Here is a 13,133-nt window from a genome sequence, read left to right as displayed (position 1 = left end):
TGCTGAACTGCTTCCGCAGAGATTTTAAATTATTCACAACCTGTTGTTGCGTGTGATGGATTCCAGTAACTCTGCAATATTACAATGCACCACCGCATCCCGAATGGGGCCGGTCATCTGATGCCGAATCTCCTCATATGCCCTGATTTGAAGGAGCTCACATACCTCCTTATCAGACCAGTTGTTTGTAGTGGACATGGTGGTGCAGGTCAGGTTTGGGGTCTGCCGAACAGTCAGGCTGAGGGTGATGCTGTGGGACACACTGTCAGGCTGAGGGTGATGCTGTGGGACACACTGTCAGGCTGAGGGTGATGCTGTGGGACACACTGTCAGGCTGAGGGTGATGCTGTGGGACACACTGTCAGGCTGAGGGTGATGCTGTAGGACACACTGTCAGGCTGAGGGTGATGCTGTAGGACACACTGTCAGGCTGAGGGTGATGCTGTGGGACACACTGTCAGGCTGAGGGTGATGCTGTGGGACACACTGTCAGGCTGAGGGTGATGCTGTGGGACACACTGTCAGGCTGAGGGTGATGCTGTGGGACACACTGTCAGGCTGAGGGTGATGCTGTGGGACACACTGTCAGGCTGAGGGTGATGCTGTGGGACACACTTTCAGGCTGAGGGTGATGCTGTGGGACACACTGTCAGGCTGAGGGTGATGCTGTGGGACACACTGTCAGGCTGAGGGTGATGCTGTGGGACACACTGTCAGGCTGAGGGTGATGCTGTGGGACACACTGTCAGGCTGAGGGTGATGCTGTGGGACACACTGTCAGGCTGAGGGTGATGCTGTGGGACACACTGTCAGGCTGAGGGTGATGCTGTGGGACACACTGTCAGGCTGAGGGTGATGCTGTGGGACACACTGTCAGGCTGAGGGTGATGCTGTGGGACACACTGTCAGGCTGAGGGTGATGCTGTGGGACACACTGTCAGGCTGAGGGTGATGCTGTGGGACACACTGTCAGGCTGAGGGTGATGCTGTGGGACACACTTTCAGGCTGAGGGTGATGCTGTGGGACACACTGTCAGGCTGAGGGTGATGCTGTGGGACACACTGTCAGGCTGAGGGTGATGCTGTGGGACACACTGTCAGGCTGAGGTTGATGCTGTGGGACACACTGTCAGGCTGAGGGTGATGCTGTGGGACACACTGTCAGGCTGAGGGTGATGCTGTGGAACACACTGTCAGGCTGAGGGTGATGCTGTAGGACACACTGTCAGGCTGAGGGTGATGCTGTAGGACACACTGTCAGGCTGAGGGTGATGCTGTGGGACACACTGTCAGGCTGAGGGTGATGCTGTGGGACACACTGTGTGACAGCCAGCGTGTGTTGCTGCAGATGAGGCTGTAAACACACTGGGGAGAGTGCTTCCAGCACAGACTGTTGCAAATAGCCTGGTAACGCTGCTTCTGCTGCAATGCTCCATGCACTGTCATGTGCGGGTCTCCGGCAGATGTCATCATCTTGCAGAAGCACCAATCAGCTCTTTGCGGCCTTCTTCCCACCAAATAACCCTGATAAGTACCATTTACACAGGCCCTAAGCCCCGGATAAGCCCGTGACCGAGCCTGAACATTTGCCTAGTCAGATTCCTGGGGAACAAAGTGCCTCGTCCCGGACTGGATCGGTAATATCCCCGGTCAAGGCTCTGGTGTAAAAGGGGTACTAAGTGTGCACAAAGTTTAACAATCATGTGGGATTAGGACTAAGAGACATTGAGGGGACCAGCACACCCTTAACCTTAGCTCCCAGATTGAGGAGCTGGTTATCCAGTATATATAGACCACAGTAATATACATACAATGTAGTAGTAGCAGGAGTAAGCATTGTTTAGCGCTAATAACTTGTGGTCTCTGCTGCAGGGATTCCCTTCGACAACCACACCCCTGAGGAGCAATGGTGATTCCAGCATACAGAGAGAAGCAGGAAGCAGTAATTTCGCACCCACAGAGCTCTGAGCAAGCCCCGCCCCTTAGAATGGCGCTGGTGCTTTTACTAATATTTATGCTGGCGCTTTTTTTGGTCTATCATGCCCTGGTGGCTCAGTGGCAGTACATTAGCATTCAGTCTGAGCAGAGGGGCACGCGGCCCCTGTGCAGGGACACCGCCACCATCTTGCCGCACAGTAAAACTGGGGTACCCCACTGAAGGGACCACGGGTACTACTCACCACAGCCGTCTTTGGACTGAACCAGGGGTGTGCAGCATGCTGGGGTTGTGCTAAACTGCGGTGCAATGCCTGTTAAATCCAAAACAGCAAACCCAAAATAATAAAATAAATTCAACTGAAGAAAAATTCTATGGAGCTCCAGCAGTGTGCATCCTCTCCCGAGGGCACATTCTTCTAAACTGGCTTGTGGGGAGGAGTCAGGACACCCAGTATAAAGTTTTTGTATGTGCCTGTCTCCTGCGGATACCCGCTATTCCCCATCCCAGTGTCCCATATGAGAGATAAAATTTGCCAAAAGTGAGATGAACGCCGGGGGTGGGTGGGTGGGGGAGACAAATCTGTATGAACCCTACTGGAAACCCCACGGAAACTAAAGCACCATTAACCCCTTGACAGATCGTAGGAGCCCCCCCCCCCCCACCTTCACTCCATCGTTAGTATGCCTAGTCACATTAGTGACCACAGGCGGCAGGCTCGTGGATGTTCGTTGTGGCTTGGGAGGACTTGGGCGCTTGAACTCCTGAGCACTCCCGAGTCCCCCCAAGCCGCCGCCCCGAACATCCCCGAGCCTGACGCCACGTCACTGCTGTAAAGTGAATGGCGGCTGATGGCTGGGGAAGTGCCAGGGGTCAGAGTAGCCGAGCCGGAGCAGAGGTGATGGAGGTGTGAGGGGCTCTAGAGGTGGTGCACACCTGGACACCACTGGCGCGCACCTATTCCATATTATTGGTATGCCCGGAAAAGTTCCGGGCATACCACCCAAGGGGTTAAACAGGGGCTCATGGTAGACCACAATATAATCACACAACTGGGCAATGCTTATTTCCAACAAGGTATTCACCCTTTATGGTAGATTTCAAACTTGATTCCTTTGGCCTGGACAACTCTTTTGAAGCCTCTGTGATTCCGGTTAATGTTTAATTTAAACGACTGCTCGTATTCTGGTGAATGACATAAGAATAAATCATCAGTAATACATATTACATAATATAAATGAACATAAACAGGTAATGAGGCTGAATTATTCATCAAGTACGTAGCACCTATGTACATAGAGGTTGTGGGAACTTGTAAGATTCCAGAATGTACAGACGGATACACAGTTCCTGGACAGCAGTACAGCCTGACAAAGTGAAGGCATGAGCCCCAGCTGAACCAAACAGCTCTCACTTCCTTTCCCAGGTGAGAGACTCCTATAATCCTCCTTTATGTACTATAAATGCGAACCCCAACTGATAACATGGTTATCATACAATCACTTACATGTTCTATTCTAGAGTTGTTATAACCACACGCATCGCTTACCTGGGGAGTTTGTGCTCTTCACCACAAACGTCTTATTTTTTTGAGGCTGTTCCTGAAAAACACGAAAACTGAATTGTAAAGGAGACAGTAGCATGATATCACATTGTGAGACTGTACCCCAAGGGTATGCAGCATGTGGCACCCCAGCCGCTGTAGCACTACACATCCCAGCATGCTCTGCAAAAACTTCAATGTGCCCTCGTAGCAAAACTGTGGAAGTACAGGCTGAGATGTATAGAAAGTGGACACTGGAGGTACACATATTGTAAACTCTTGCTGTACATAATATAAAAACCAGAAGCACTCAACACTACTGTATCAGTAACATAACATACACTGTACATCAGAAGCACTCAACACTACTGTATCAGTAACATAACATACACTGTACACCAGAAGCACTCAGCACTACTGTATCAGTAACATAACATACACTGTACACCAGAAGCACTCAGCACTACTGTATCAGTAACATAACATACACTGTACACCAGAAGCACTCAGCACTACTGTATCAGTAACATAACATACCCTGTACACCAGAAGCACTCAGCACTACTGTATCAGTAACATAACATACCCTGTACATCAGAAGCACTCAACACTACTGTATCAGTAACATAACATACCCTGTACATCAGAAGCACTCAACACTACTGTATCAGTAACATAACATACACTGTACACCAGAAGCACTCAGCACTACTGTATCAGTAACATAACATACCCTGTACACCAGAAGCACTCAGCACTACTGTATCAGTAACATAACATACCCTGTACACCAGAAGCACTCAGCACTACTGTATCAGTAACATAACATACCCTGTACACCAGAAGCACCCAGCACTACTGTATCAGTAACATAACATACCCTGTACACCAGAAGCACTCAGCACTACTGTATCAGTAGCATAACATACCCTGTACACCAGAAGCACTCAGCACTACTGTATCAGTAACATAACATACCCTGTACACCAGAAGCACTCAGCACTACTGTATCAGTAACATAACATACCCTGTACACCAGAAGCACCCAGCACAACTGTATCAGTAACATAACATACCCTGTACACCAGAAGCACCCAGCACTACTGTATCAGTAACATAACATACCCTGTACACCAGAAGCACCCAGCACTACTGTATCAGTAACATAACATACCCTGTACACCAGAAGCACTCAGAACTACTGTATCAGTAACATAACATACCCTGTACACCAGAAGCACTCAGCACTACTGTATCAGTAACATAACATACCCTGTACACCAGAAGCACCCAGCACTACTGTATCAGTAACATAACATACCCTGTACACCAGAAGCACCCAGCACTACTGTATCAGTAACATAACATACCCTGTACACCAGAAGCACTCAGCACTACTGTATCAGTAGCATAACATACCCTGGACATCAGAAGCACTCAGCACTACTGTTTCAGTAACATAACATACCCTGTACACTAGAAGCACTCAGCACTACTGTATCAGTAACATAACATACCCTGTACACCAGAAGCACTCAGCACTACTGTATCAGTAGCATAACATACCCTGTACATCAGAAGCACTCAGCACTACTGTATCAGTAACATAACATACCCTGTACACCAGAAGCATCCAGCACTACTGTATCAGTAACATAACATACACTGTACACCAGAAGCACCCAGCACTACTGTATCAGTAACATAACATACCCTGTACACCAGAAGCACCCAGCACTACTGTATCAGTAACATAACATACCCTGTACACCAGAAGCACTCAGAACTACTGTATCAGTAACATAACATACCCTGTACACCAGAAGCACTCAGCACTACTGTATCAGTAACATAACATACCCTGTACACCAGAAGCACCCAGCACTATTGTATCAGTAACATAACATACCCTGTACACCAGAAGCACCCAGCACTACTGTATCAGTAACATAACATACCCTGTACACTAGAAGCACTCAGCACTACTATATCAGTAACATAACATACCCTGTACACCAGAAGCACTCAGCACTACTGTTTCAGTAACATAACATACCCTGTACACCAGAAGCACTCAGCACTACTGTATCAGTAGCATAACATACCCTGTACACCAGAAGCACTCAGCACTACTGTATCAGTAATATAACATACCCTGTACACTAGAAGCACTCAGCACTACTGTTTCAGTAACATAACATACCCTGTACACCAGAAGCACTCAGCACTACTATATCAGTAACATAACATACCCTGTACATCAGAAGCACTCAACACTACTGTATCAGTAACATAACATACCCTGTACATCAGAAGCACTCAACACTACTGTATCAGTAACATAACATACCCTGTACACCAGAAGCACCCAGCACTATTGTATCAGTAACATAACATACCCTGTACACCAGAAGCACCCAGCACTATTGTATCAGTAACATAACATACCCTGTACACCAGAAGCACCCAGCACTATTGTATCAGTAACATAACATACCCTGTACACCAGAAGCACTCAGCACTACTGTATCAGTAACATAACATACCCTGTACACCAGAAGCACCCAGCACTATTGTATCAGTAACATAACATACCCTGTACACCAGAAGCACCCAGCACTACTGTATCAGTAACATAACATACCCTGTACACTAGAAGCACTCAGCACTACTATATCAGTAACATAACATACCCTGTACACCAGAAGCACTCAGCACTACTGTTTCAGTAACATAACATACCCTGTACACCAGAAGCACTCAGCACTACTGTATCAGTAGCATAACATACCCTGTACACCAGAAGCACTCAGCACTACTGTATCAGTAATATAACATACCCTGTACACTAGAAGCACTCAGCACTACTGTTTCAGTAACATAACATACCCTGTACACCAGAAGCACTCAGCACTACTATATCAGTAACATAACATACCCTGTACATCAGAAGCACTCAACACTACTGTATCAGTAACATAACATACCCTGTACATCAGAAGCACTCAACACTACTGTATCAGTAACATAACATACCCTGTACACCAGAAGCACCCAGCACTATTGTATCAGTAACATAACATACCCTGTACACCAGAAGCACCCAGCACTATTGTATCAGTAACATAACATACCCTGTACACCAGAAGCACCCAGCACTATTGTATCAGTAACATAACATACCCTGTACACCAGAAGCACTCAGCACTACTGTATCAGTAACATAACATACCCTGTACACCAGAAGCACCCAGCACTATTGTATCAGTAACATAACATACCCTGTACACCAGAAGCACCCAGCACTACTGTATCAGTAACATAACATACCCTGTACACTAGAAGCACTCAGCACTACTATATCAGTAACATAACATACCCTGTACACCAGAAGCACTCAGCACTACTGTTTCAGTAACATAACATACCCTGTACACCAGAAGCACTCAGCACTACTGTATCAGTAGCATAACATACCCTGTACACCAGAAGCACTCAGCACTACTGTATCAGTAATATAACATACCCTGTACACCAGAAGCACTCAGCACTACTGTTTCAGTAACATAACATACCCTGTACACCAGAAGCACCCAGCACTACTGTATCAGTAGCATAACATACCCTGTACACCAGAAGCACTCAGCACTACTGTACCAGTAACATAACATACCCTGTACACCAGAAGCACTCAGCACTACTGTATCAGTAATATAACATACCCTGTACACTAGAAGCACTCAGCACTACTGTTTCAGTAACATAACATACCCTGTACACCAGAAGCACCCAGCACTACTGTATCAGTAGCATAACATACCCTGTACACCAGAAGCACTCAGACGGATTGAAGGTGCCTCTGATAGGGCCTGCAGATCTAAGAACCAGATCCGTCTGGGCCAATGTGGGGCCACCAGGATCAATGGGCCCCCTCTAGCCTTCAACTTGCGAATTACTCTGCTCTGATGTACGCCTTTTCCCCCATCTCGCTCCTCCTCAAACAACCACAGGGCTGACAGGGCATCTACCATGCAAGCCCCCGGGTCGCAAGAGTCTGATGGCTGAGAAAGTCTGCTTCCCAATTGAGCACTGTGAGGTTCTGGTCCAAAAGCAGGGACAGGGAGATCCGTACCACTGGTGAAAAGGCAATCAGGTGGGACCAAATATTGGTATAATGCCCCAACCTCTTGTTGAGGATCTCTCCATGGAGAGGGTGTGAGTGGAACTAAGCATACTCCTACATGTCAAAGGCCGATACCATCGAGCCCAAGACCCTCATGCATGAATTAATACCCGCATGAGGGAGAGGAGATGCCGGGCATGGGACTGAACAGTCCTGAGACCTCTGCCAGGTAGATACGCTGATGACCAGTATCTAACTGGGCCCCCAGATGAATCATGGACTGAGCTGGAAGCATAGAGAACTTGGGCCAATTTATGATCCAGCTGTGATGTTCTAGGACCTCCACCACCTTGGCCAAGTGGGCTTGGAGAACCTCTGGCGAATGCGGCAGGATAATAATAATAATGATATTTATATAGCGCTTTTCTCCCAATAGGACTTTAGTGCTTCACCATTGTCTTTACAGCTCAAAATACAAAACAAGCTTAACAGTAGATGTCAGTGAAATGCTGAGTAAATAGGAACGTCTTTAGTCTATTTTTAAAGGATTCTACAGTGGGCGCTTCTCGCACTGTGCGAGGAAGAGAGTTCCACAGAGTTGGAGCAGCAAAGTTGAAAGCTCGACCCCCAGATGAATCAGGGAAATTCTGGGTACTGTTAGTAATCCTTCAGTGGATCGTAGTGATCACGTAGGACAGTAAGGGATCAGCAGCTGCTGCAGGTACCTTGGGCCCTGGTCATGTAGGGCCTTGAAAGTGAGTAAGCCAATCTTGAAAATGATTCGCCATTTTACAGGTAGCCAGTGAAGGGCGTAGAGAACGGGAGTTATGTGGCAGGAGCGGGGCTGGTTAGTTAATAGTCTGGAGGCTGCATTTTGTACCAGCTGCAAGCGGTGCAATTCTTTTGCTGGGAGACCCAGGTAGAGAGCATTGCAGTAGTCTAGTCGTGATGATATAAATGCATGTATGACTTTAGGCAAGTCTTCTAAAGGGAATTAAAAGCTTGATTCTGGCTTTGTTTCTCAGATGGAAGAATGAGGATTTGATTGTGGCTGACACCTGATGTTTAAGTGTCAGGCCATTATCCAGGACAACACCAAGATTCCGCACATGATCAGAGTTTTTTTAGTGCTGTGCCCCCCAGCTTAAGACCTGTCAGTTGGCTATGCTGCCGTCTTGTCCTGTGATTTATCATCAGGACTTCTGTTTTATCTGGGTTCAGGTTCAGCCAACTGTCACTCATCCACTCCTGGAGCTCAGCTAGGCAGCCATTTAAGTTTGTTATTGTGTTATCGGTGCCTGGAGCAAAGGACAGGTACAGTTGGGTATCATCTGCATAGGATCAGCAAATCGTCCAGATACGGAAGTATCCAGATACCCTGATTGCAAAGTCTGCTGCTCATCACCGCCATGACCTTCATAAACACCAAGGGTGTAGTGGGTAGGCCGAAAGGTGGCACTTGAAACTGGAAATGACGGTCCTGTGGTGCAAACCGCATAAACCGTTGATGGGGACATGCCTTTGCGTTGTCAGACTGAATCTGGACAGCCCTTAAAAATGTTCTGTGCTAACGTGAGAGCTTTGAAAATAGGCCAAAGCTATAACATGTTGATCCGTCACTGGTCCCCATCTGCAGAGACTGTGGTAAGGAGTTTCCAGTTGGAGATGGAGAATGGTCGACCCTTGTCGAGAGTGGACAGGCGTAGCCACCACAAGAGGGTCGTCCGAACTGCTGGTGGAAGGACCATGGTCTTAACTTTGATCATGTGCTGTTGTCCCCTCCACGTGGATAGTATGAGGCGCTGAAGAGACCGAGAGTGGAACTGAGCATATTCGACCATATCGAATGTCGATACCATGGACCCTAGAACTTGCATTGCTGATTAAACTGAAACTCGTGGTCTGCGTAGCAACAGTCAAATTTGATGTTGAACGTTGGCAATTTTGTCAGGGAGCAGAAAATTTTCTGTACCCCGGAATCCATCAATGCTTCGAGATGCAGCATCCGTTGACAGGGATGCAGGAACAATTTTTTGAGATTGATCACCCAACCGTGATTTTGTAGAAAACTGATAGAAGTTTGAAGATGAAGGAGCAAAGTTTCTGGGGACTGAGCCAGGATGAGTAGGTCGTCCAGATAAGCCATTATCCGGTTGCCCTGGTGGTGGAGTTGAGCTACCATAACTTTGGTGAACTCTCTCAGTGCTGTAGAGAGGCCAAATGGCAGAGCCTGGAACTGAAAATGGCTGTGCATAATAGCAAACAGGAGAAACTCCTGATGAGCAGGCGCTGTAAGGACATGCAGGTAGGCATCTTGTATATCTAGAGAAACCATAAAATCCCAAGGCTCCAAGGCCAGGATTATGGATCGGAGCATTTCCATGCGAAACTTGGGCACACAAATAAATTTGTTGAGAACTTTGAGGTTTAGAATAGGAAGATGAGTTCCGTTGGGCTTCAACACTAGGAAAAGGGTGGAATAGAAACCCTTGCCATGCTGTGCTGGGGGCATCAATGACCCCTGCATCCAGAAAATTTTGGACTGCAGTCTGCAAAGCCCGAACCTTGATCTATCGGAAGGAAGCTCATGTAAAATAATTGAGTTGGGGGTCATTTGAAGAAGGTTATGGTGTAACCTCGAGAGACTATGTCTGGGGTGGATTGGCACCAAACATTGCATAATAAAGTTGACGGCCTCCTACCCTGAAAGCCCCCAAGGTGAGGCCCGCAGCTTCAGGCTGAGGAGTAGATGGCTTCAAGCTGAGGTTTTGTCTGCTGACTTTTGAGGCAGATGTCGAGCTGCCCAAGATTGTTTTGGTTTTGGCTTGGAGCCCTTATTAGGCACCTGTTGTCTTGAGAAAGATTGTCCCTTGCTTTTCCCTACATACGGAAGGACCAACAGGACTGGTGCGCTTTAGGTGTAGGAGTAAAGAATGCTGACTTAGAGGCCAGTATGGTCGCCACAATTTTATCTAAATCTAACCCAAGAAGAAGCTCTCCAGTGAAAGGCAAGTCTTTTAGTGCTTTTTTGGAATTGGTATCCTCTTTCCAAGAGTGTAACCAGAGTGTCCGGCGTGCTACAACTGATGTAGCAGATGCCTTAAAGGGGGGAGAACCCACCTCCCCCTGTGCTGAATTTAACCCCCAGGATGCTGGCCTGTTATATTGCTGGCAGGGCCTAACTACAGCCCCCTGCCAGCTTTTATCACCCGGTAGTCTAGTGGAGCACGCAAGGCGACCCCGGTGCTGCACATCAGCTTCCTCCTTCCACCGGCGGTAATAGGAGTGGGCAACGCAAGCGGTATATAACCCCCGTGCTCATATAGTAAAAACAAAATAAAATGTTTTAAGCTGCAAAAGCAGTCCGGTTAAAAATGGTGTCCGGCTCCTGCCACACCTACAAAAAAACTAGATGCCTAGAGTCAGGGGGCGGGCTGTGCGGGAGGTGGACCGGGGCATCCTGGGACTAAAAGTTTAACTGTTGGTGCTCCAGACACAACCTACCAGCACAACTCCAATGTGGCTCCTGTGGAGCACTGTGGACCCTGAAGAGGAAAATAAGGCCGCCAGATGCAATGATAATCAGCAGCCAAAGAAGGCTTACAGGCACTGAGCATAGTTGATAGGACCCCTGAATTAAAGCCCCTGGCTCTTAGCAAGGAGGTCTCAGCCATTTGAGCAGGTCCAGCCAAAAAAGTAGACAGATCAGAAGGGCCTCTGACAGGGCCTGCAGTTCCGAGAACCAGATCCTCCTGGGCCAATGCAGGGCCACCAGGATTAAAGTGCCCCCACCCCACCTTCAACTCACAAAGAACTCTGAGGAGGAGCGAGATGGGGGGGAAAGGCATACATCAGAGCGAACGGCCACAGGGCTGACAGGGAGTCTACCCTGGCTGGCATGCCCCATGGTTTTGAAACCTGGACCCATACCGGGTGACCTGGTGATTGTGGTGTAAGGCCATCAAACCACTGCTGGTCTGCAACAACGGTCTACCAACATCAGGAACGCCTCCAGATGGAGGGTCCATTCGAGTCGGACGTCTAAGAAGGTCCACCTTTGAGGACCCCCTAGAGTAAAGATTGCCAACAAGGACGGGATCTTGCCATTGCCGCCCGACTCAGAGAGCCACCCTAGTGGTTGATATAAGCCATCGTTTTGTGTGGTCTTACTGGACTTGCACTGGGCGACCTTGAAGCCAAGGCACCGCCTGGCGGAGAGCCTAAAGGACTGCCCTTTCAACTTTTGTTTCCCAGCATAGGCAGGTAGTACGTTATAGCATTATGAGGCCATGGCCTCTGCAAGCAAACCCAGAGGTAAGCTCCCCTCCCACCAAGCTCACTCTCCTTACAATGGCGCCCTTTTTGAAAAGGTGGCAAAGGACCAATATAGGAGCCCCTGTGTCACTACCGCTGACAGTGTACAAGAGGCAGCTACACTGGTACAGCTAACAATATACGTCTGACATGCAGTGATGGTGTTAACACAGTATAAGAGACACAGCACACATACAATGCAAATAATAAAGTGGCACTGAGCTCCGCAAAGCACTATGGCCGGCAGGAGCATACATTGCTGTAACCTGTGCTCCAGTAGGAGAGGTTCAGGGGGAATTTGCCCAAATGGCCCGGCAGTGAAGATGTGGACCCCAGACTGGCAAAGTGCTCTCCGTGTTCTTCTATACACTATGCAGCAGGCAGGCAGAAAGAGACCAGGGCTGGAAATTCGGGAATGTGGCAGCTACCTGCTTGCTAGGCTCACAGCACTCGCAGCCCAATAAGCAGGTCTGAATCAGGACCATTGTGAATATGTAGCCAGCAAAATACCACCCAGTGGGCACCTGACTTTATGATGGAATCAGAGGGCCTTTTCTCTCTTACCGTGCTTGGATATGGGAACTCAAACTTTACAAATGCTTGCAGGTCATTAGGTGCCATTCCTGTAAGGAAGAGGAGAAATAATGATAGAGCTACAGGGGCAGAGAACCCCACCACAGTGTCACACAGTGATATATAGACATACAGGGGCAGAGAATCCCACCACAGTGTCACACAGTGATATATAGACATACAGGGGCAGAGAACCCCACCACAGTGTCACACAGTGATATATAGACATACAGGGGCAGAGAACCCCACCACAGTGTCACACATGGATATATAGACATACAGGGGCAGAGGACCCCACCACTGTGTCACACATGGATATATAGACACACAGGGGCAGAGAACCCTACCACAGTGTCACACAGTGATATATAGACATACAGGGGCAGAGAACCCCACCACAGTGATATATATACATACAGGGGCAGAGAATCCCACCACAGTGTCACACAGTGATATATAGACATACAGGGGCAGAGAACCCCACCACAGTGTCACACAGTGATATATAGACATACAGGGGCAGAGAACCCTACCCCAGTGTCACACAGTGATATATAGACATACAGGGGCAGAGAATCCCACCACAGTGTCACACAGTGATATATAGACATACAGGGGCAGAGAACCCCACCACAGTGTCACAC

General features: G+C 48.1%; 1 protein-coding gene across 1 annotated transcript in view; it reads right to left on the bottom strand.

Annotated features, from left to right (window-relative positions):
* The window catches only part of CC2D1B (coiled-coil and C2 domain containing 1B), a 210,946-nt gene that overhangs the window by 35,794 nt on the left and 162,019 nt on the right, over positions 1 to 13,133 (bottom strand). Inside the window, exons 22-24 of the mRNA XM_083158258.1 lie at positions 12,481 to 12,539; positions 3,486 to 3,537; positions 3,022 to 3,121 (exon numbers count right to left, since the gene is read on the bottom strand). Coding sequence (XP_083014384.1) covers positions 3,022 to 3,121; positions 3,486 to 3,537; positions 12,481 to 12,539 — 211 coding nt within the window. The remainder of the gene's footprint in view (positions 1 to 3,021; positions 3,122 to 3,485; positions 3,538 to 12,480; positions 12,540 to 13,133) is intronic.

This window comes from Crinia signifera, chromosome 8 (assembly GCF_055691185.1).
Source record: "Crinia signifera chromosome 8, ASM5569118v1, whole genome shotgun sequence".
Lineage (NCBI taxonomy): Eukaryota > Metazoa > Chordata > Amphibia > Anura > Myobatrachidae > Crinia > Crinia signifera.
The sequence above is the reverse complement of the archived record's forward strand: the minus strand, read 5'-3'. Positions and strand labels throughout refer to the sequence as shown.